The 21,291-nt window shown below is 38.3% G+C and overlaps 1 protein-coding gene across 6 annotated transcripts in view; it reads right to left on the bottom strand.

Moving 5' to 3' along the window:
• SLC10A7 (solute carrier family 10 member 7) overlaps positions 1–21,291 on the bottom strand; it is a 146,012-nt gene that overhangs the window by 46,949 nt on the left and 77,772 nt on the right. For all 6 annotated transcript variants that reach the window (XR_004356859.1, XR_004356860.1, XM_032686610.1 and 3 more), the window contains one exon: positions 4,512–4,547. Coding sequence is in view for 4 of the 6 variants with exons in the window: in XM_032686610.1 (XP_032542501.1) it covers positions 4,512–4,547 (36 nt within the window). In the remaining 2 variants the exon portion in view is untranslated. The remainder of the gene's footprint in view (positions 1–4,511; positions 4,548–21,291) is intronic.

Genomic DNA, 21,291 nt, shown 5'->3' with positions numbered 1-21,291 from the left:
AGAATGTAAAGTACATAAAAATGTAAAATACTGACTTATCTCTAACATTTAAGTCTTTCCATAAAAATACACAGATTCACACACTTGCATGTTCATTAATTTGATAGCTAACTGGCTGTGCTTCCAGCTACTGAAGAGACCACATCTGTCAAGCACTGAGTGTCATCAGAAGGGTAATACCAAGAAGGTGGCAGAGCTGGGATACTGTGCCATAAAAACCACAGCATCACATTTGGCTCCAACAGGTGCAGATGACTGATAGCTTCTATTTTTATACCTGTTACATTCAACAAAATCATAAGTTTGTGTGGCTTGGTAAAATTGCCAGTCCATGTGCTCGGTCAGCTTTAAGGACAGATAGGGCAACTCTGTCCCAGCATGGCTGGAAAGTAGCAAGAAAGGTAACTGCATCATTCCCTTAGGTGCTCATGCTGTTTCCAAGGCAAATCCAAGAGACATTACCCTGCTGAGGCATCAGGCTGGCCTCCATCCTGTGCAATACAAAGGCATGTGAAATCCCACAATGAAAATAAACCTCCATTCATATGTATTCATGTTTTCCATGACTAAAGTTACAGTCTAAGGGCATGTTAGTGACATGATACAGCTGCCACTGCTGCAGAGTTCAGTGCTCCTGAAATAGTGTTTTGCAAATGAGACTTCATGAAAAGGTGTTGACATCTTGAGGTTATCAAAGAGATTACAGCACTATTATCTTCACAGTACGACGACACCTTTCATTTAACTGTCTTTTAGTAACATAAATGGGCCCAAATGCAGCATACTTACGAATTCAAATCATAAACTGTTATTAGGAATCATACAATGTTATTACAAATACTGAAGGAAACAACTAAACTGAACACAGAGAACAAGTTATGTGATAAGCAAAGATGGGCAGTCATACCCAAGTGCCTTACTCCCTCAGCCATAACTTAACCGATTCGTAGTCATTATTTATTGATAGCAATATAGTTATTTTCAAAAGCAAAATTTAGTCTACACTTATTCTAGTTGGTGGGCTTTTTTTTCCCCCAGATGCCTTTGATAAAATGAAACTTATTTCTCAACTTTAAACAATTCCATGATCGATGTGTCACCTCTGGCTTCAGCTAAGTATATGACCTGACAAGAGGAAGACAGACAGCATCCTTCTCTGAATGCTTTGGTACACAGCCTCCTAACCATCATTAATGAAACATTGCAGAATGTTGCAAAGAAACGTGAACAGCGTAACCTCATGTTGACTTGAAACTGATGTAACTTACAGCACTTTGCTTCAACATTCCAGCTCACCACATATATGAACTCTAATCAATTATATATAGTTTATGGGACATTGCCCATTTGTAACATCTTTGCTGGGAATATGACATATTAACTGTTAATAACAAGGGTTAACATGAGGATGATGATATTGCTGATTAAAGTAGCTGGAAGCCAGATTCAATAGCTTCTTACCAGGCAAAATGTTAATCAGAGGTATCTGTGGCAAAGTCAGCTGCTCTTCATAAAGTTTAGCTAAGCATCCTCACAAAGATACAGTCCAGTACATGCACAGTACTTAAGGTTTCATTAAATTAATCAGAACCTGTTAATTTTGAGTAAGCTTTACAACAGAAATTCCATGGTAGAAAAACACTTTTCCGAAATGTAACTGATGATCTTGTGTTCAACATCATCCATGTAAGATAATAAATTATTTGTATTAATGCATTATTTATTATAGTTTCAATATGCCTTTATCAATGTTGTTTAGACAGTTTATATTTACATTACGAGGCAATTATGAACAGGAAAGGCAGTTGAGAACATTATATTCTCTGGTGCATATAGGGCAAAATATAAATGATAACTGCTACCTCAGTTATATAACAAAAGCTAAGCTATACAACAAAACCAACTTAATAGACAGCAATGTATTTAATTTCTGGTAGCACTAAGGTTATTTTATGTACTGTAAACAGGGAGAGAGACTAACAAATATGATCACTAATGCAACATAGCATTCAGACTATCATAGCATGACTCTGTGGAAGAGTTAGTGCTCGTGAGTACCAGACCAAGGAATTAAAATTCATTGATGACATTGACTTCAAATGTCCATGAATAGTATTCAGAAGCCCAGCTCAGCTTTTGTTGAGGTAAAAAGGAGTTTTATTTCAAAACTTGAAAATTCCACCCTTTATCAATTAATCACTAAGGTTAACTTGCATGACAAAACTGATGAATGGTCCAGAAAAGATAACTAGGAAATTACTAGTCATTGTCATTCTGCAGTAACTCCACATGAAATGATCAAACTGCAGGTTGTAAGCAAGAAAACAGAAACCTATGAACTGTGTGCTTGAATCCACTACATGTCAGCCAGGCCAGATGCACCAAGGAAACTCAAAGGAAAACTAGAGAGGTTCGTGAGAGAAGAAAGGTTTCAGCAGCCCAAATCACAGACTGTCAGGGTACAAGAACAGTGCATCAGGGTATGCATGTTTAGTTTGCTCTCCCAAACACTTACCACTGGATAAACTGAACCTTCAGAGAAGGCAGATCTCACCTAAGCAAGATGTGCTGTTGGGCTGACCTGAATGCTGCTCTTCATGTCTGAAACCCTCAGCAAAGACCTCAAGAAGTTTTAAATATTTATAAACCCTAAGAGAAGTGCTCAAGTTCTGGGCCTTGTGACAAAAAAATGCAGTTTTTGTAACTCCCCTCATCCCCAGACTAGTTTGTTTATCACTCTGATGAAAAAATAATTCATGTGCATATCTTCCTCAAGAAAAACAACTCCTGAGTCATGTTACAAACCGCCCAACAATTATTGTGCATTTTACATAATTCTCATACAAATGTCTCCAGGGCTGGAAGGAAGAACAGAGACATATGCTTTGCCTTCCTGTTCTTACACAAATGAAGTTTTACCACCTCTTCTGAGAAGTAACAGTGAAAACTGCAATTTATGGGACAAGATATCTTGTTATCTGTCTATAAAGACCAAAGGAATCTTGCTTGAAGAGATGTACAGATCTTTCCTTAACATTTCAGTTTCTACAGAAAATATCCCTTTTGACTACTAAAACTCTGTGAGGTATAACAGGGTGAAAGCTGCCACTGAGCAAAAGCAAAAAACAGCTGAAGTTTCAGTCACTGAGAAACAAAGGTACAGGTCTCTAAATGAATGCCCATGGAAGAACCCCATTCCATATAAGAGGGAAGAAAACTGGAAAACAGTGAGGTAGACCATCCAGAATCAATGTATTCAGTGGAAGAACAACAAAACACCCACTTTTTTTAAGAGCAGTTATCTTTTTCAACCTACTGTAGGTCTATGGTCCCAGGTATATCTGAAAGCTTTGCTGGTGTGTATCGATGTATATATGATACAGTCAAAGCAGTTTGTGTGTAAACACAGCTACATCAGATAAATCCCAATTTGTTGTAGTAAAATAAAAATCTTCCCACACAGTTTTACTGAGGCAGTAGTTGATAATGTTACAGCCACTCTCACAGTACTATTTATCCCAGTTTACATTGCTATATTTGTGTACAGTACATATGCTGCTTAAGTATCCCTACCATAAACAGTGCACCACTTGCGTGCCACTTACAAATTGTTTCTCCCCTTTCCAGTGTGCTGGCTGACATACAAAGCCATTAGTAAGATAAACATAAGAGACAATGTATACCTCTCCTGAAATCCTTTAAGTGCTTCAGCTTATTTTTCCTGCTCTTCACAAAGCCACAGTCCTCAGTAACTTGCACCACACCACACTGTTTGTGCCAGCAAATCCCCAAGCACCAAGACTTCCTAACTGACAAGAGATTTACTAAAGCACCACTACCTGTCTGTGAAAGCCTCTTCATTGTATGCTGACTAATATCCATTCCTTTATAAGCATGAAGACAAAACTTGGTTTTCTCCCTTTTCTTCTACCATGAACTGTCAGGATCCAAGGCCCTGACTAAAGACTAACGATTGAAAAAGAAATCTTGAACCAACAAACAGGAATGAAGCAGCATCACACGTAGTGATACACAGGGGCTTCAGTAATTTGTCTTGCTAACCTTTAGCACAAATAGACCAATGGGCTTAGTTGCCCAAAAGCAAGTCTCTCTTTATCTGAATTGCTTTTACAATTGGCCTGTCATACATGTCATACAGTACGATCTTGCCCTGCTCCTACATGTGGAAGCTCTCCAAGAGATCTCCTAATCGAGTTATCATCTGGCATACCTACCTGATTTTATCCAGATTGACTAATATCATATGGTTTTGCAATTCCGCAAGAACAATCGGTTTTGGTCCTCTTAGAGTGAGGTGCAAGTAATGTTTGCATTCATTGTGATACACTTTGATGGTGTTCCTGGGAGACAGTTTATTTCAAATACTGACCAGAAAAATCTTCTTCATTTTTTAAGCAGAGTGAAAATCACCCAAATTTGTATCTTAAATATACTGCCTAAAAGGTGCAAGATTACCTAGTAAGAAGATGTATTAAGATCACAATACTTACAAAAAGCAAAAGCAGAAGTGGAGTTATAACAATGCCCTGGAAGAAACAAACAAAAACAGTTGGTTAGTCAGGGAAGCAGAATAGGTTTTACTTCCTTGTACCTTAGTACATGGAAACCCACAAACATCACCCAACATCACAGAAATTAAGTAACAAGAAGTTCAACTTCGCTCTTCACTGTTATGTTCTTTAACATTTGTATGCCAAACATTTTATAAATTACACTCAGTACAAAGTGCCTTTTTTCACCTCTAGCTTTCTCCATTTTACACCAAATCCCCTCTATTCTAAAAAGATCTGATACATAGACATATAGATCATTTATTTTAAAAAACATATTAAACCTCTTCGCTCACTGTGTTGTATCTTAACTTCACTAAGCTGCTCCTCCTGAGGGGGAGACTTGTGATCAAGTCCCCTGCTACCCAGTCCCAGGTCCTCTTCTCAGCAAAAGCTGCATCAACTGTGATGAATTAGGTGTCGTGACTGTGTAATGTAAGCAGATATTCCCCAAGGAAATGAGCTGAGATCTCAAAACTCATTTCACTTGATTAGACTTCATGTCTCACTGGTAGAAGGCAAGTCTTTCATCTAATTTAATCACACAGGACCACCTCAGCTTTCCACATCCCCCAGGCAGATGCAAGCAAAAAGATTTGTTGTCTTCACTGACAAGGAACAGGTTTAAAGCTGATGATTGGACAAAACAGAGGATTTTAAGTTTCATGAGAGCAAATCTTAGAATGAGTTGTTTGGGTTGGGAGTTAACATGACATGCATCACTTTCATAGCTGCAAATAGCAATTCCCCATCATCCTTCCATCTGACTTCAATATTTTATTATTGTTCAATAAAATGATTCTATCATTTAATGCATGCTAATTCACAGAGCTTGCTTGGAACTTCTCTAAGCCAAGACTATTCTTCATCCAGATAGGTCTCAAGAATAGCTAGTTTTTCAGCTATTCACAAGCTTCATTTTTAAAGGACAAAGGTCCAAAACTTGCTCACATTTATCTAAAAGGATGCTTATTTTATGGGTTTTTTAGCTATGAGTAGAAAAACAATTGAATGAAAAAAGCAGTTGTCCCCTACTTTTCATTTAACCTTCAGTAACATAGCTTTACTTCAATCTTTTGGAAGCTAATATTAAGAAAAACCTTAAATCACTAGTTTTGTATTTGCTTTCTAGGTTCACAAAAAATCACAGATCCAGACAGACCATTAGCCACAGAGAGTTCCTATTGTGCTCCTAAAACAAAATGCAACAAATAAATGCCACAAATTATAGCAGACAGGAAGGATCAAGGAGGTAACAGTTAAGCTGTGCAACTTGAAGGCTCTGCAGAATTTAAAAACATATTTTGAAATAAATAATATATGCCATATCTGACTGCCCCACAGCCTAGCTATCCATAATAATTTATCTTTTTACAAATGTCACAATTGAGATAGATCATAAGAGACTAAAAAGAGAAGAAATAGAAGCAGTAAGAATTGCTTCAGGGAGTCACTTTCTGTTACAGGAGGACTAGACCAAAATGCAGATAACAGATATGAAGAAATATAGGTGTTTAAGAATACCAGCGGGAGAGGAAGAAACAAAAGTTAAGGAAGGGAGGAAGCACCAAGAGCTGAACTGACACTTGTGTAGAGCAGCATCTGTGATGCTTTAATGGACTACTACTAAAAATACATGAGCTAGACCTTCCCCTTCTTCCCCTTTCCCCATTAACAACTACATTGTACACCTCTAATATTACCAAGTGCCTGAGTATTCCCTTAGCCTTCTGTAATTTTGGGATGGCAGAACACCACTGCAGCAGGTAAGAGCACGGATGGAGCAGGAGGTGACACACCAGAAGCATTCCATACTCAACTGAGCATCGAGTGTAGGGAGAAGAGAGCACACTGCCAGCTGGTGAGTACAGTCAGCTCTCCTCTACATCTGAAGGAACTCATTGATTCAGCACCATTAGTAATTTCTTACATGCTTCACACCTCAGTGCACTTTTACATATTACCAAAAAAAATGCAAAGGTAAAAAGCCAAAGCAAACCAACCCAAACTTCCCCTTTATTTTGTTGATAAATAGTGTCCTTACTCTTTAGGATGGGAGCTGTGACCTGCTATATATATTCTAGAAGCTTGGTGATATTATCGCAATGAGCAACAGCCACTGCTAATTCAAAGAATGTGTCACAAAAGGAAGTGGCACCTCTGTGACAGTAACACTTCTTCATAATTCTGTAAGTGGAGAGGAAGAGAATCCTGCTAGACATCATAAAGAGATTCCTGACTGAGCATGTTGAAAATCTAGCGTTCAAAAGGTCAATTCTAGCAATTTGTTTCTAAATTTTGCTATTAAACCTGGTGATCTTAATAATCAGAAGCGAGTTTCCTGTTGCCTCACCACAGAAAGGACTTACAAGACTGAACTTTCCCATTCGCAACACATACGCAATTCCCTGGGAAGCGAAACAATTACCAGACAGAACAGACAAGTTCATATTAAAAAATAGATGCTGTTGCTGAATCAGAGTAATTTGATGTTAATGTTTTATTTTGATAAGGAGTGCCAGTTTGAAAAACCACAGGGATTACATTAAAACCAAAGGGTTTCTTTTCACTCAGTAGTGCTGTGGTGATGGGTGCAGGCAAAGCAAGATTTATTAGGGGCAGGAACCTCTGTTACCCAACTGACTGATGGAGCTGGTAAAGAACAAATTTTGGGTGTGCAAAAGCCCTTCCCTTCAGGTTTCTGCCTCACATTTGAAGAAGGGTTTACATACTATGGTGTATTTGTCTAACAAAAGGCATTACCCTTCCCTGCACACACACCACCCTGCTTCAACACATTACTTCTTCATTAGAAACATGCTCCTCAATATGCTCATAAGCATTATGTGATGCATCTCAATTCATGCCCACTAAAGAATAATAAATAGAGCCTAAAGCCTACTGACAGAAAATACGGGTGACAATTTACATTTTGAAGGTAAAGCCAAAGTCTGATTCACTAAGTATAAAGAAAAGGTGGGAGAGAACAGTTATTCCACACAGTGCAGTTCATGCTCCAGCAGAGGCTTCACAAAGACAAGCATATCCTGACAGTGGCAGTGTGGCTGCTTTCTAAAACTATGACTGGCTGAGAAGCACAAAGGAAGCTAAAAATTAAAATAAAGACTATGGTTTCTAAGTCCATTGGACACTAACACCATCAGAGAGGAAAAAGTAACTAAATTTGACGACCCTTTTCCCTGCCTTGCTTTCCAGGCAAGTGCTGTCAAACAGTGTATGGAGATAAACAGATTGTAGATTAGCACTTCCAGCAGAAGCTGAGCATCTGCCCTTGAGAATGCAAGGTCACTACACAGTTTTAGCATCTTCAAAGTTTGGGTGGAGTGTTAAGCTTTCCGACTGCTGCCCACAATGGAGTCAAAGTTGTAAAGTGACTGCTGTTTGCTATCTGCAGAAAAACTTTCAAGAAATCCATTTACACCTCTGATGTGAAAGACTGACTGAATATATTTCAATGATTTTAGTGGAAAGGGCAGATAAAAATCTCCGCCTGACCTGAGACACTGATACAACATAGGAATCTGAATAGTCAGATACCTGTAAACACATTTCTCTTTACAGTAAGGATAATGAAACCTATCTTAATTGAGTTTAAATATAGGTTTGCGTGTGGAAGCATGTGCATAAAGATACATATTAACACTAAGGATGTACTTGGAGATCCATTTAATTGTTATTTGCCTTGTAAAGACAAAGATGTTAAGAGATTTTCTATAAGTTTCATCCAGTATAACATTGCTATAGAGTAGATATTAAGAGGTGTCTATTCTCCAGAAAATATACAGAATCAATACATGGAATTGGCTGCCAAATCAGACAGCAAGGGGAAGTCACATAATTAATTTGAAACTATGATGGCAAATCATTAAGAATGAAATTATGCAAATAGGAAGAGGAAGGTGGGCACAGATCCAGAGGGACACATGGTAGAAGACAAGTAGGGATTATTGTAATGAGGCATGAAATACATGTGAACTTTCCTCCGTTTCCCTTACCCATAAATTTCCCATGCAATTTTTCTTCATTCTTACAGGTCATCAGTATGACACACATGTGGTAATTACTAGTGAGAAAAACCTTAACCAAAGTCACATCTGATTTGTCTTAAGAAGTAGTGCAGAAGAAGTAGGAAAAAAAAGGGTTTTGTAATCAAGGTTTGAACAAATGTGTATTTTTTGAAGTCAATTATCTACTCATGCTTAATGCTACAGATGTTCTTGAATGCTTTATCAGAGCAGGATACAAAAGAAGTAAAAGTGTAAGCAGTGTTATGTGATAAGGCCAATAAAGGTTAGCAAAAAGTTAACTGGGCAGCATTTCCATAGTTATTAATAGAGTAAGGTGAGAAAAAAATGGCTCTGAACTCTGGATAATTTCATCAGAAGACAAGCATAAATAAAAACTCTAACTCAGTCCTCATCTGTGTACAGCACTATTTCTCATATGGTTTTATTTCAAGAGTTGCTAGCACTTTTTGGAAAAGAAAGAGCAACCAAAATATCCCAGCCTGCACTGCATACTCCACCCTGCCCACAAACAAACAAACATACAAGAACCCCCAAAGCAAACCTGTAGTTTTTATGATTACAAAATTAGAGACTTTACCTCAAAACATGTATTATTTCTATTTCTTATGTCTTTCGTTTCCTTAGTTTTGTTCTTGGAAGTGTGTTTTAAATTTTTTTTTCAAGAAGTTTGCAGACAACTTCATAATGTTTTACATCTCAAAAAGAGAACCCTGCCTCTGGAAAAGCGCTTCTAGGTCTGCATTAGGTATGTTTGTGAGCACTAAGCTACTGCCAAAGTTCTGACAGAATACAGATAAAGGGATGTTCTCAAAAAGTCTGGTACCACCACAAAGAAAAAAAGTGGGCACTCCTAAAGGTCAAAAAGCTTATTGTTCAATGTTTCTAAGAACATGATAGAGAATGTAAAGACAATGGCAGTACTCAAAGCCAGTCTATTCAAATGAAGGAGCACAAGGTTCTCACTATCCTCATCCCTCAGACTGGTCCCAGCTCCACAATTCCACTTCACGGGATGACATCTGACTAAAACATTGCTTATGAGCTGTGATACCACATTATTCATCCTCTTGAATAAACCGATTTAAAGTATAGTCCCATGTCGAACTGCTTTGCAGTAATCCTAATTTTAGACAACATATACAGAATTACTCCTTCTTCTGAAATACAGCTTTCACATACCAAAATCCTCAAAAGTAGTTGCCTTCTCCCCTTTTCCACCTGTTCCCACATAACTCTGGAACTATGCAGAATCTCCTGACAGACTCCACAGCACAAGATAAAAGCCCCTATGCTAAATATACGCACTTGGTTCCAAAGCAGAAGGGCAAAACCACTACAAGTCAGGTTTGGACTAGGCAAGTTCTTGAGAAAGGCACTGAACACAGAGGGGGCAAAACAGAAAAGGGCCTGATAATAGGGTTGCAGAGGTAACTGAATTTTTCATGTCTCCATTTTCAAGTAGTAAACCATTTGAACACGACAATTTCAAGACAGTAAGAGAAATTATTTCAAAAACATTTCAGTTCCTTAGTATTTGGATCCAGTGGCTGCAGAAGCCTCCTTGAGACAACCTTTTTATGGGTTCTTTAAACACCTTTTGTAAGCATGGCTATAAAAACTATGCTATTAATCTGACCTGCTTAAAGATAATAGTGGAGATGACAAATTTTTGTTGAATAAGATGTTGAAATTGATTTCCACAATAAAACATACATTTCCCCTGTGCTTTCAAACTTCATGTTTGCATAAATGACATAAATGTTTGAGTTTATCTCTTGCAATCTCAGAGGTTAAGTTAGAACTTTCTGGTGTGCTTGTAATTTCAGTCATTGCCCCATGATGCAACTTCGGGGTCCCTGTGTTGCTTCCCCATGGACATCATAGAAGCCCCTGGTGGCAAATAATCGCTTGCCTTTTGTTTTCCAATTTAATTATTTTAAAAAAAATTTCGAGTGTAAAACTCCTTCTATACATCCCTTTTCTGTCAGCTACTCCAATGACATGGTTGGTTCTGAGGAGGCTTGTACAACTGCAGGACTTCAAAATAAAATATGTAACTTGGCTATTTATTGTCCTGTTATATACCAAATGACTGTTCTGAAAGCTGGGAAGAACAGAGGCTTATGAATTGATGGTTTTTAGGATTTTAAATACACCCATCCTCCCCATAATAAATAACCGAAAAATCTGAAAGGATATTGAAAAGAGCATGAAGTTCACATATTTTTGTTAAATTGATAAACACTGTACAACACCAAGACAACATACTACAATACAAAATTGAAAACAAAATTCCACATAACCCTAATTCAACTTTAATCAAAAATAAATACCACAACAATAGCGGCAACTCATCCAATTAGGCCAATATTGGATTTTAATAACAAAGCTGTAAAATTAGAAGCACTATGTTAAAATGGCTTTTGATTTATCAGAGGGGACAAAATAAACCAGATTTCATATCAACTATGAGATGATGCATAGAGCTTTGTGAATTGTTCCAGACATTGTACCATCTTTGTTCTGTTGTATCAACCTAGTGGCCTCTACTGTGGGAAGGGACATTAATTTAAACAAAAAAAAGAAAAGTGAGATAACAGTAAAAAGCTTACTAGCATCAGATAATAGTAGAAATCAAAAGCACTTCCACTATTTATTAATAATTACTTTTGCAGATGTTCCTCTTGCATACATTTTATGCAAGCATGAAAAAACATGATTTAAAAGGAATGCAAGCAGCCAGAATTCAGTTCTTTCAACAAAACAGAACACAGAAACAACAAATACAGTGATCTGAACTACTGGCAGTAACACTACTACATTTGTCACAGGTGGAGTGTAAAGAATAAAAGCAGAAAGAGAAAGCATTTTTTTAAGTAAGGTTAAGGGGTGAGTTTCTGGTATCATATTGAGAGTTAAACCCAGAGTGAGAAAACAGTATTTTAGAAAGGTGAAACTCCAGATAAGCCCAGTTTGCCTAGCTTCCCAGCAGAGGGCATCTTCAACACATTAGAAATTTGCTTCTTGAGCAGCAACAGAACAGTTCAGAACACAGTAGTAAGGACTCCGAAGTTTTAAAGGAATTCTGAAAACTTTTTGGTGCTTCATAGATGATACAGGAATAGTTTCTGGAATGATGCACAAAATATAACACAAGTCTGAATCAGAAATTAATGCAAACATCCTGAAACCGTCAGTTAGATGGGAGTTGGCTAGCAGAGCGTGGAATAGCTCCTATAAAAGGTAGGAGGGTGCTGCTGGAGGCAGTGCTTCTGGCCATGCTTCCCAAGTGCTGCAACCTCTCACTGCTGCAGCAGCTCCGCAGCACGGTGTGTGACCGAAGGTTTTTGTGGGCCTTTGTTCACATATCTAGAACAGGATCAAGTCATATTCACCAAACTTGTAACACCATACTGCAACTTTCTGCTGTCTCTTGTGCAACACATTAAACTCAGCTGTCTGGTTAACATCTCCAGTGCATTCAATGATCCTGTTGAGCCTGTTGGAGCTACGTTTTCCTCTTCCCATTTCCTCTTCAGTTGCTTTTGCTAACATTCATTCCTGGCCTCAAAGACCTGTTTCCTCTCCTTTACTTCCCACCTCAATGAAACCTTCTAAAACTTCCTCATATGCAAACCCTTTTCCTAACTCCAGCTCATTAAACCCCTGTCTGTTCCCATTCAAATTTAATTCTCATGCGGTGTCAGCAGAGAACAAGATCACTACAATTCTGTGTGTCAGCATAGTTTATACACTGGTGTTAGGTGGGCCTTTGCTAGAGGAGGCATAAAAGGGAGAAAGGAACTTCTCAACCATCCACACTCATACACTTTTTAGAGTGATCCCCTTGTCTTTGCAAAAATCACTTGGACGCAATCCTGTAATTTCTACGACGCAAGCAGGTTCCCAGACCTACAGCATGATCTCAGTGGGACTGAAAGGTACATCATTTGTAGGATTAGGGTATCCACAGGTGTAAGCATGGCACTTTCTTGAAAAGGAGTTTAATGTGTTATAAGGATACAATAAACTTAGTTACACCTCTCAGGGTGTATGTTAAGTACGTTAGTACCACAATTTCTCCTTTGTTTTGTACACAGAAACCAAAAATGCAGTTACATATATGTTACTACATATATGTTTTACAAGAAAAGTTATTTTTCAACTTAAAAATTAAGTCTGTTTTCTTGCAAAAGAAATTTTAAGAGGATCTAAATTTCTCCTGTATTTGGCTCTATGCCGAGTAATCAGTAAATCCTAATTTAAATTACTAAGAAGCCATTCCCAGCAAAGCCTGCCAGCCTCAGCACCTCTGCTCCCACAAACCCATGTGACAGTAGGACAGGATGGCACACTAGATGGTGCTGTGGGACCTTCCAGGGAAAACAATCTCCTAAAACAGTAGTAGTTGTATTGTTCAATTAGCCAGATAGTTGATTCCATATTTTGAGACGTATTAAAGAGCACTAAGTTCCAACAAGGGAAACCAGGACCACAGAAATGAAAGGAATACACTAAGGAAACATTCTGCTTTGACTGACACTGATTTTTGGAGTAGCTTAGTGCCCTTCTTCCACTGGAATGGCTTCTTGCCTCTCCTTCCCAAAGCAAGACAATGTAGTTTTCATGCTCTACACCAGTTTTACTTTAGCGAGTTCTACATGTAAAAAAGAATTAAAAGAGTCTGAAGTCAGAGATCCAACAGAGCAAAGTCCCTACAAGCCTTTTCTGTCCTTCATTTTATTCTGTTCAATGTTTAAAAAAATATTTTAACAGAATAGGCTTTGAATTAACTAAAATGTGAATTCATTTTTCTTGTCTTGATGACCAGTTGAGTGAAAGAAAACAGAAACATAAGGGAAAAATTACAGAACCTGAGAGAAAAGCTATCAGAAATCCTACAGAAATGAGAAGTTACAAGCAGTTATTAAAACTGATTCTACTTATTTTTTTCTATAGTTATCCATGTAACAGAAAATTATTTAAGTAGAACAGTTTCTGTATAAAGATGCCATCAATATACGAACCAAATGTTACACCTTGTTAACATAAACACTATGCTTAAATTAACTGCTGTCTCCCTGCTTCTTCAAGCGAAGAACCTCAAACAGTGCAAGAATAAAACACTGAACACCTCTTTGACTTAAACAAGAAAATAAAAACTTTATATAATGACGGGAGCATTGTGCCAATAAAAACCTATATGGATTAATTATGCATCAGTAGTACTAAAACATTTTCTTAGCATTGCAAAAGTCTCTTGGTGACCTGCTATTCAGAAATACCACTTAAAAATGTATCACTAAAGCGCTGGCATAATTGTCATGCTCACCCAAACTGCAGGTTTGGTCTGTGGCATCCATCAAATGAGATACTATCCCCCCCTCCATATCAAACCAACAGCATAGTCTGTCTATAATTATTGTTATTAATTAGACAGATTACATTGGTTTTGTCAGGAAAAAGTCTTGTCAGCCAAGGTGCTAACTGCACTCTGTAAGGTGAGAAATGCCCTCCAAATCCCCCCCGATTTTTCAGGATCGTTTCCAAGTCCGCTGGAAAGTTAAGCTATTATTAATTAGTTTGAGAGTGAGCTCACTCATGCATTCCTTTTTTTATCTTTAGTCTAAGTGCCCTGAATTGTTTTAGCAAGATGTATCACAAAACTCATTCAATCTTTTTCCACTATTATTCTCAGATATGATTTCCACTCAGAATTGAGTATTTCAAAGGCCAAACCCAGCCAAAATGCACACAGGCACATGTGTATACACAAACCCCAAAACCCAGCCCCCAATATGGTAATCTATATTGCCTGTGTTCTGTGCTGCCTGCCTGGCCCCAAGTCATCAATAATGAATAGAAATGTACAGCTACAGCAGTAGCCTGTGTCATGGGCTTGTCAGGGATTTTTGAAAAGGAACAAAAACACAGGTTTGCCATTTGATTGTGTCTTCTTTTGCAAACCCAGGAAGGGCAAAACAAAGTGGTATTTTAAAAAGGGTAATATGATTAACCCTTTTTGTACTAATTGAACAGTTTCTTCCACCATACAGAATGGAAAATTATTTGCTGGCAATGCAACCAGTATTCTCCTAGGCCTGGGAATTCAACAATAATGTTGATTCTCAGCACAGGGAGGAGAGGTTGTTTCTATTTTAAGATAATGAATACATACTCAAGAGGAGTCAAATGCCATGGTTTACATACAGGGAGAAAAAGGATTTGTTTTCCTAGGAATCCAGCAAGTTCAGTCTCAAGTAAAATTTTTTCTTGAAGAAGAATCTTAATGCATGCAAACACATGTACACATAGCCATGAAAGCAACGGCGTTATTGAAAATATGCAGATGCTCATAAATGAGATAGACAATAGGGAAAAAAAAAAGGTGATTCTTGTATCTATTATTTCTTTTCAATGTTCCCAAATACATTTCTAGAGACATTAGGGCTGTAGCCTTACAGGAATGATCATCTCACATTTTACAAACAGAACACACCAGCTGGTACACCACCAATCCACTCCCTGGGGAGGGTGGGTGGCAGACTACAAAATGTCTACAGGACACAGAAAAACTAAGGTGATTGAAAACCCATTTGTAAACCCAAATCTTTCTTGCTTTCTACATCTGCACAAATTCCAGAATATATAATTAATATATTTAATCAGTAAAAACATTAACTTCAACAGTAACTTCTATAGTAGATGGGTAAATATTCTCCTCTTTGGAAGATGCAACTGAAGATGCACACTTGTCTTTAAAAAAAGACTGGAACTAGATAATTTGAGATAATTTGTATAAGAAATGAAACTATATAAGCATGAACATCCAACTGGGCATCAAAAGCAAGACATCTCAATTCAAATTATGTTGTCAGGCCTTCTTTTCAAGAAGGTAGTAGCAAATAAAAGGACATGGTTTAAACACAACTCAGGAAAATCTTCAGAAAGCAGCAATCAATAATACAATTTAAACAGCCTACTCTGTGTTTTGACCTACTGTTATCTTGTGATAACTGTTTTTAATGGTTAGAGTGGGATATTACTATATTCAGCTGAACTGCACTGTGCATAAATTGCTGAATGTTCATGAGTTGAATATGTTATTAATGACTGTGAATAAGGAAAAAGGACCATAAAAAACCACCTTTCTTGGGCAGATAATAAAAAACTGCCTCAAAATCACAAGTACACACTCTAGCACACTAAGGTTAAAAAAACCCGAATCATAGAAATGTGATTCTATTTAAATTAACTGACTGAGATCATTTACTTACATAAGAAAGAATTCCAAAATTATTTTATGGCAGAAAATTTGCTTGTCAGTTCTAACTCCATATATACTTCAGCATGACTACATTGATTATCTTTCATTTTGTGAATATTATACAGTCAGTAAAAACTTCTTTTCTCCTACTGAAATGTTTTTGTGGTTCTGCAAGTGCTCAGACATCCCTCCTCCAGCCTTCTGCCCAAACACAGGGTTGGCAGCACAAAACTTCTGCCTTGTTTTGAATATCCTCATGTAGTACACATTTGAATGTGCTGAATACACACATCTGCAACAAGAAAATGCAGAGTTTTGTTCACATGTGGTAGAATGAGCCAAAACCCCATTCTCGTTATTGATGCCATATGACCCTATCTTGCAACATTTTTTTTCCATCCATCTGCTTCAAAGATTTTTTTTTTTTTTTGCATGTTATTCACTGGATACAGATCTCACATTCAAGTCAAAAGACTGGTGCATTTGTTCAGTATCACACTATTGCTCAAGTCACAGGTGACCAACAGGGCCAAGGTACTGCTTGTAACAGCCTGTCCCTCAGCACAGCATCCTAAATCACTCATTCCAGCTGCTGAAGCGACTGACAATCACTTTGAAGCACGCAGGAAACTGGCTGAATCTACAGTGCTGTGACATCAAAAGAGCTCTGTCTACTCTGATTTTGAGATGGCAGGTCGGAGGAAAATTCACCTGCCTGAAACCCAGCTCCACAAATCCATACTGCCTGGCTCACATCTACCATCTGCCCTTGCAAGGACTCAAGAGTGCCACCTAGGAAGGCTCTCCGGCTTCCCAGCGCTGCCACATCACCCAGGACAGTGAGAGCCCTGAAGCCCACATCCAGTGCATGGAGCTTTCTGTGGGCCATGCTCTGACAAAGACAGAATATCACAGTTTACCTGGGAATGACAACATCGGTGCGCTCTGGGCATACTGGCGCAAGTCGATTGTAGAAAGGTAAAAACACGGGCAGAGGCACCCTAAAGAACTAACTGCTTTACATAAAAACAACAACAACAACAAAACAAAAACAAAACAAAAACCAGAAAAGAAAAAAGAAAAGGGAAGGGGGGGGCAGCAAACAAAACTTGGCTTTGTACTTAAATTTCCTGTACGGGTTATGCTGCTCTAACTTGCCATCAGGAGGAGCCTGCTTTTCCCCTGTCTTACATGAGTACTGGTTTTGCATTTAAATCATCTGCCCCGAAATGTGGGTCTTTGATTCAGCAACATAACAGAATATTTCTAGAGGGGGAAAATTGTTTCTGAAAACAAAACAGTCCTAGTCTAGCAGAGACTGTCTAGGCAGGGAAGGGAGCTGGTATGTGAGACTGAACTAAATGAAGAGAAAATATTTTCCTCACAGCCCCTACAAGAAAGGCTTTTTCTTGATTTCACCTCCCAAGAGCTCAAATGGCATGACAGTGTTAAATTGGAAGGTGTTCCCTATTTTTCAGGAGGTAAAACAAGAGAATAACTAAAAGATGTTATCCAAGAATTCTACCTTCCCCTTATCAGAGGAAGAGTCTTCAGCCTACTCTGTCCTCAGGGAAGCCAAGCTCCAGAGGTGGTTTCCTTCTGACTCCTCCTGAGGCTTTGCCCCAGCTTATCCCTAAGAACCACTGCAAGGCTGGAAGTTCACATTACGGGATTAGACCATTTGTGTATTTAAATTTACAAAGGCTCCAGTCCTCTGAGTTCAGAATAATTCTCATTCTACAAGTAGAACATATTCCTCTTAAAAGTGAAATCCCTTGTAATTACTCAGTTAAATGACATGCCACATATATTCACAGAAACTCATTAGCCGAAGGGACAAAACATACCCCTAAGGCCTTTGATTTTTACTGAGTGCTTTCTAGGATTTTCTAACCAACAAGAGATTTGTTTGTGCCTATTTTGTGTGCCTAACACTTTTCTTAAACTGTTTCACCTGGTAGATGGCAGACAGGACTTCTCCACAGAAGCTGTAGAACAACCAAATCACCTGCTACCCCTACCCTGAACAGGGGAATTGCAGAGAGAGCAGCAAGATCTAACACATCCTAAGATTATCAACTGACCTGATTTTCAAAGTAGTTCTCAGATGCATTGTTTGCCTCATTGATCTAACATCAATCAACAATACGCAGCCTAATAATTAGCATTACACATCATTACAATCTACCAGCTCTAACCATTCTGAAAATGACAAAAACCAACCCATTAGCCAGCTCAGTATTAGCTATTAATAACTAAGAGTTACCCATTACAGGGCAGTTTCAACATCCATAACATGGAAGGGTTAAACAGCCTCATCTTGGTGTTTAAATACAGGTTCTGCTCCCAAATGAGAAATATAGCACCTCCTGTCTGCCTAGGTATGAAAAGTATGTTTCTTCAGAGAGCAAATCCTTACTCAGTTTACTGACTAGCAGCTTATTATCAGCCCTTTTCATTTTAAATGTAATTTCCATGTGAAAAATACACAATTTCCTGGGTTTTTTCCCCCCAAAGTTTTACTGTATACTCTCACACGTGTAATAAATTCAAAAAATAACTCCTTTGGTTATTTACAATTACACCAAATAATTTCTTTTAAGGAACAGTTTCAGGCAATGCAAGCGCACATAACAGGCAAATCAAGGCCCTATGACTAAAAGGCAACAATGCCATCGTTCCTCTTATTTCTGGATCAGACAAAAAGGACATCAACCTAGCTCACACAAAGAGCAAAAATAACCATCCTGTAAGTGAAAAGTAACAATAACTTGGGATGGTTGTTCCGAAGCCGCAAGCTATCTAAAGACTTCAAAAAAAATTTTTAACCACACCATTTTACTGAGAGGGTACATCAAATTCAGTACATGAACAGGATTCCTTTCCAGATGCCTACAAGAACTTCACACACACACACAAGACATAAAACTGCTGAGTTATTTTTTATATATCTTATGTAAGAGGGCTTTTAATGTAAATATTGTATTTAAATTAGCATTTCTGGTTTGTCTACATCAAAAGCCTCTAACATCACAAATCATGACAGCGAGGTGGCCTAGCAACCTAGACAGACAGACACAGGAAGTTCAGTCATTCAGTAATAAAAAGCTTTGGCTGTCTGGCTTCAGGGAGAAGAAAATTGCTTGGATGATCACTTCAGTACTCTACTAGGTGCTGCACTGTTTTATTCTTTCTGATAGCTGCAGTTTAAAAGAACTCAAAACAGGAGAATGTACATGTAAAGGCTGAGCAAAGATGTGGACTGAAGCTTTATTTTGTTTTGTTTCAGATTCACACTTTTGATAGAGCCTAGGGAGCCAGAGAGAGAAGAAAGGAAACTGTCCCCAGCACCTGACAGTGACAAAAGTGAAAACAGCTGCTTAAGTTGTAAGCTACCTGTGGAGTGGGTCTAGGAGCAAGGGGCTCTGTTGGGGGGGGGGAGGGTTGCAATGTTAGCAGGTGTCACTGCAGCGTATTTGCCAGCAAAACATGTTTACCAAGACACGGTCACAATTTAATTTCTTACCAAGATACAAGACAATAGACTGTCATTCTGCTCACCAGCAAATCTGTGGTAAATTTACATGCTGCTCCATGATGGACCCAAGCCTGACAGTGCTGAGCATTTACAGGTAGTCCCAAAGACAGAACACATTCTGCACCTTGTGGAAAAGTTTGTTTTAAAAAAGAGGTGACGCCAGAGCTGACGACTGGTTCTCCATCCTTTTCACTCTAATTACATCTAGGTAGGGACAGTGCTGAACTCTATGCTATTGAGAAGCTTTAAATTCTTCTGTCAACATGACTGGCTTTTGTCTTCCCTAGTCTTCTTGAGGCTCTTTCTGTTCCTCTCCTTTCTTTTTCTCCTGTCCTCAAAATCTTTTCCAAAAAGACTAAAAGTAAAATCCAAAGAGCTGACTTCCATGTGTACCTAACACTTAAGCCTGTACCCAGCAGGACATGGAGGCTCTCTGCATTTTTTTGTCATATGTATATTTTTTAAAGAACTCTTGCTTAACAATGAGACCAAGAAATACCTTCTAATTCCATTACTAGTATCAACACTGAAACAACTCCAAACACTAGCTTGTCTTCAGTCCCTCACAACTACTGGCAACTTGCTCAGACAACGGGCAAATAAATCTGATTTGGTCATTTATCCAGCAAACAGAGCATCAAGATGAACATTTCCAGATTTGACAAGTAATTGCTGTATTAAATACCACAGGAGTACATTTCTCAGAAGTTGATGGCCCATCCACAGAATACTTATTATTAGCAGCAATAACCATTCTGGGTAAGTGACTATTCTCTTCCAAGGGTAACAGCATCTGCTTACATAAAGGGATATTTTTGGCACATTCTCAAGGTCTTCTTTCTTCTGCCCTGCTGTCAGAACTCTAATCAGGTATGCACAGCACCTACAGTGCTCCTGCATACTCCAGGTAATTAGCCTTTCCACTAATCAGAGAGTATCTCTCATTGCTGCAAACACACAGTACACTGCTTGTTCCTTAACCCTCGGGTTTCCTTTGCTCATTTCTTAGAGAGCTGACTGAACACCAGTTACCCTGAACTACTCTTCCAATGCACACCATTTAGAGCTTTCCAAATAAAATCATTTCTGAGCATTTTGCTGGGAGCTGAATTTAAAGACATGAATTATCGATGTTTCAGCTAAAATGTATCCCTGATCTTTCCCTTTTCTTCTAATAGTTAAAAAAATAAAAGCTCACAATGTGTTTCCCCATGACCATCTCCACATGCCTTTCTGCTTGAAAAATTGATCACCTTAGATAAAAACTAATTCACACCTGTGATTTATTAAGACAAGAAATTTGTGTTTAGAAGGAAAAAGGCTGCAGTAAGTGTCTATGCTCTGACAAATGGCAAAAAAATACAGCTGATTTAACAAATGAGTGCTCAATCAATGATGCACTGAGGCACATGACAAAGGGAAGTCAAAATCCATTACATTCAAGAACCTCCTTTAAATTCCACTTCAGTGCACTGACCCTGTTGCTCAATGCTAAAGACTTTACAAGGTTTTCGGAAACATTTAGAAGAGCTTTTGTTTTGGCATTCACTCAGCTGCACCTCACAATTAACACTGCCAGACTCCTTTCTAATCAATTATTCATTAAGATTACTAGCATATCTTTTGAGCGCCTTAACTCCACATCAGAAGTGCGCGAGGGATGATACAGCCATGTGTACTTTGCAGAATAAAAGGCAGACTCTAAGCAGGTTTTAACGTTAAATGAGAACAAGGCTAAAAGAAGCGAAATCAACACTTTTAGTCAAAGTTGAGCTTCAGGCGAGCTGCAGGCAGCGCACAGCGTGAGAGAATTTGGCTCCAGAAAGTGCCCATGTGTTGACAGCTGAATGAGAGTTTGAAGGCTTA

The sequence above is a fragment of the Chiroxiphia lanceolata genome, chromosome 4 (genome assembly GCF_009829145.1).
Source record: "Chiroxiphia lanceolata isolate bChiLan1 chromosome 4, bChiLan1.pri, whole genome shotgun sequence".
Classification (NCBI taxonomy): domain Eukaryota; kingdom Metazoa; phylum Chordata; class Aves; order Passeriformes; family Pipridae; genus Chiroxiphia; species Chiroxiphia lanceolata.
Note: the sequence above shows the minus strand (reverse complement) of the source record. Positions and strands in the feature narration are given on the sequence as shown.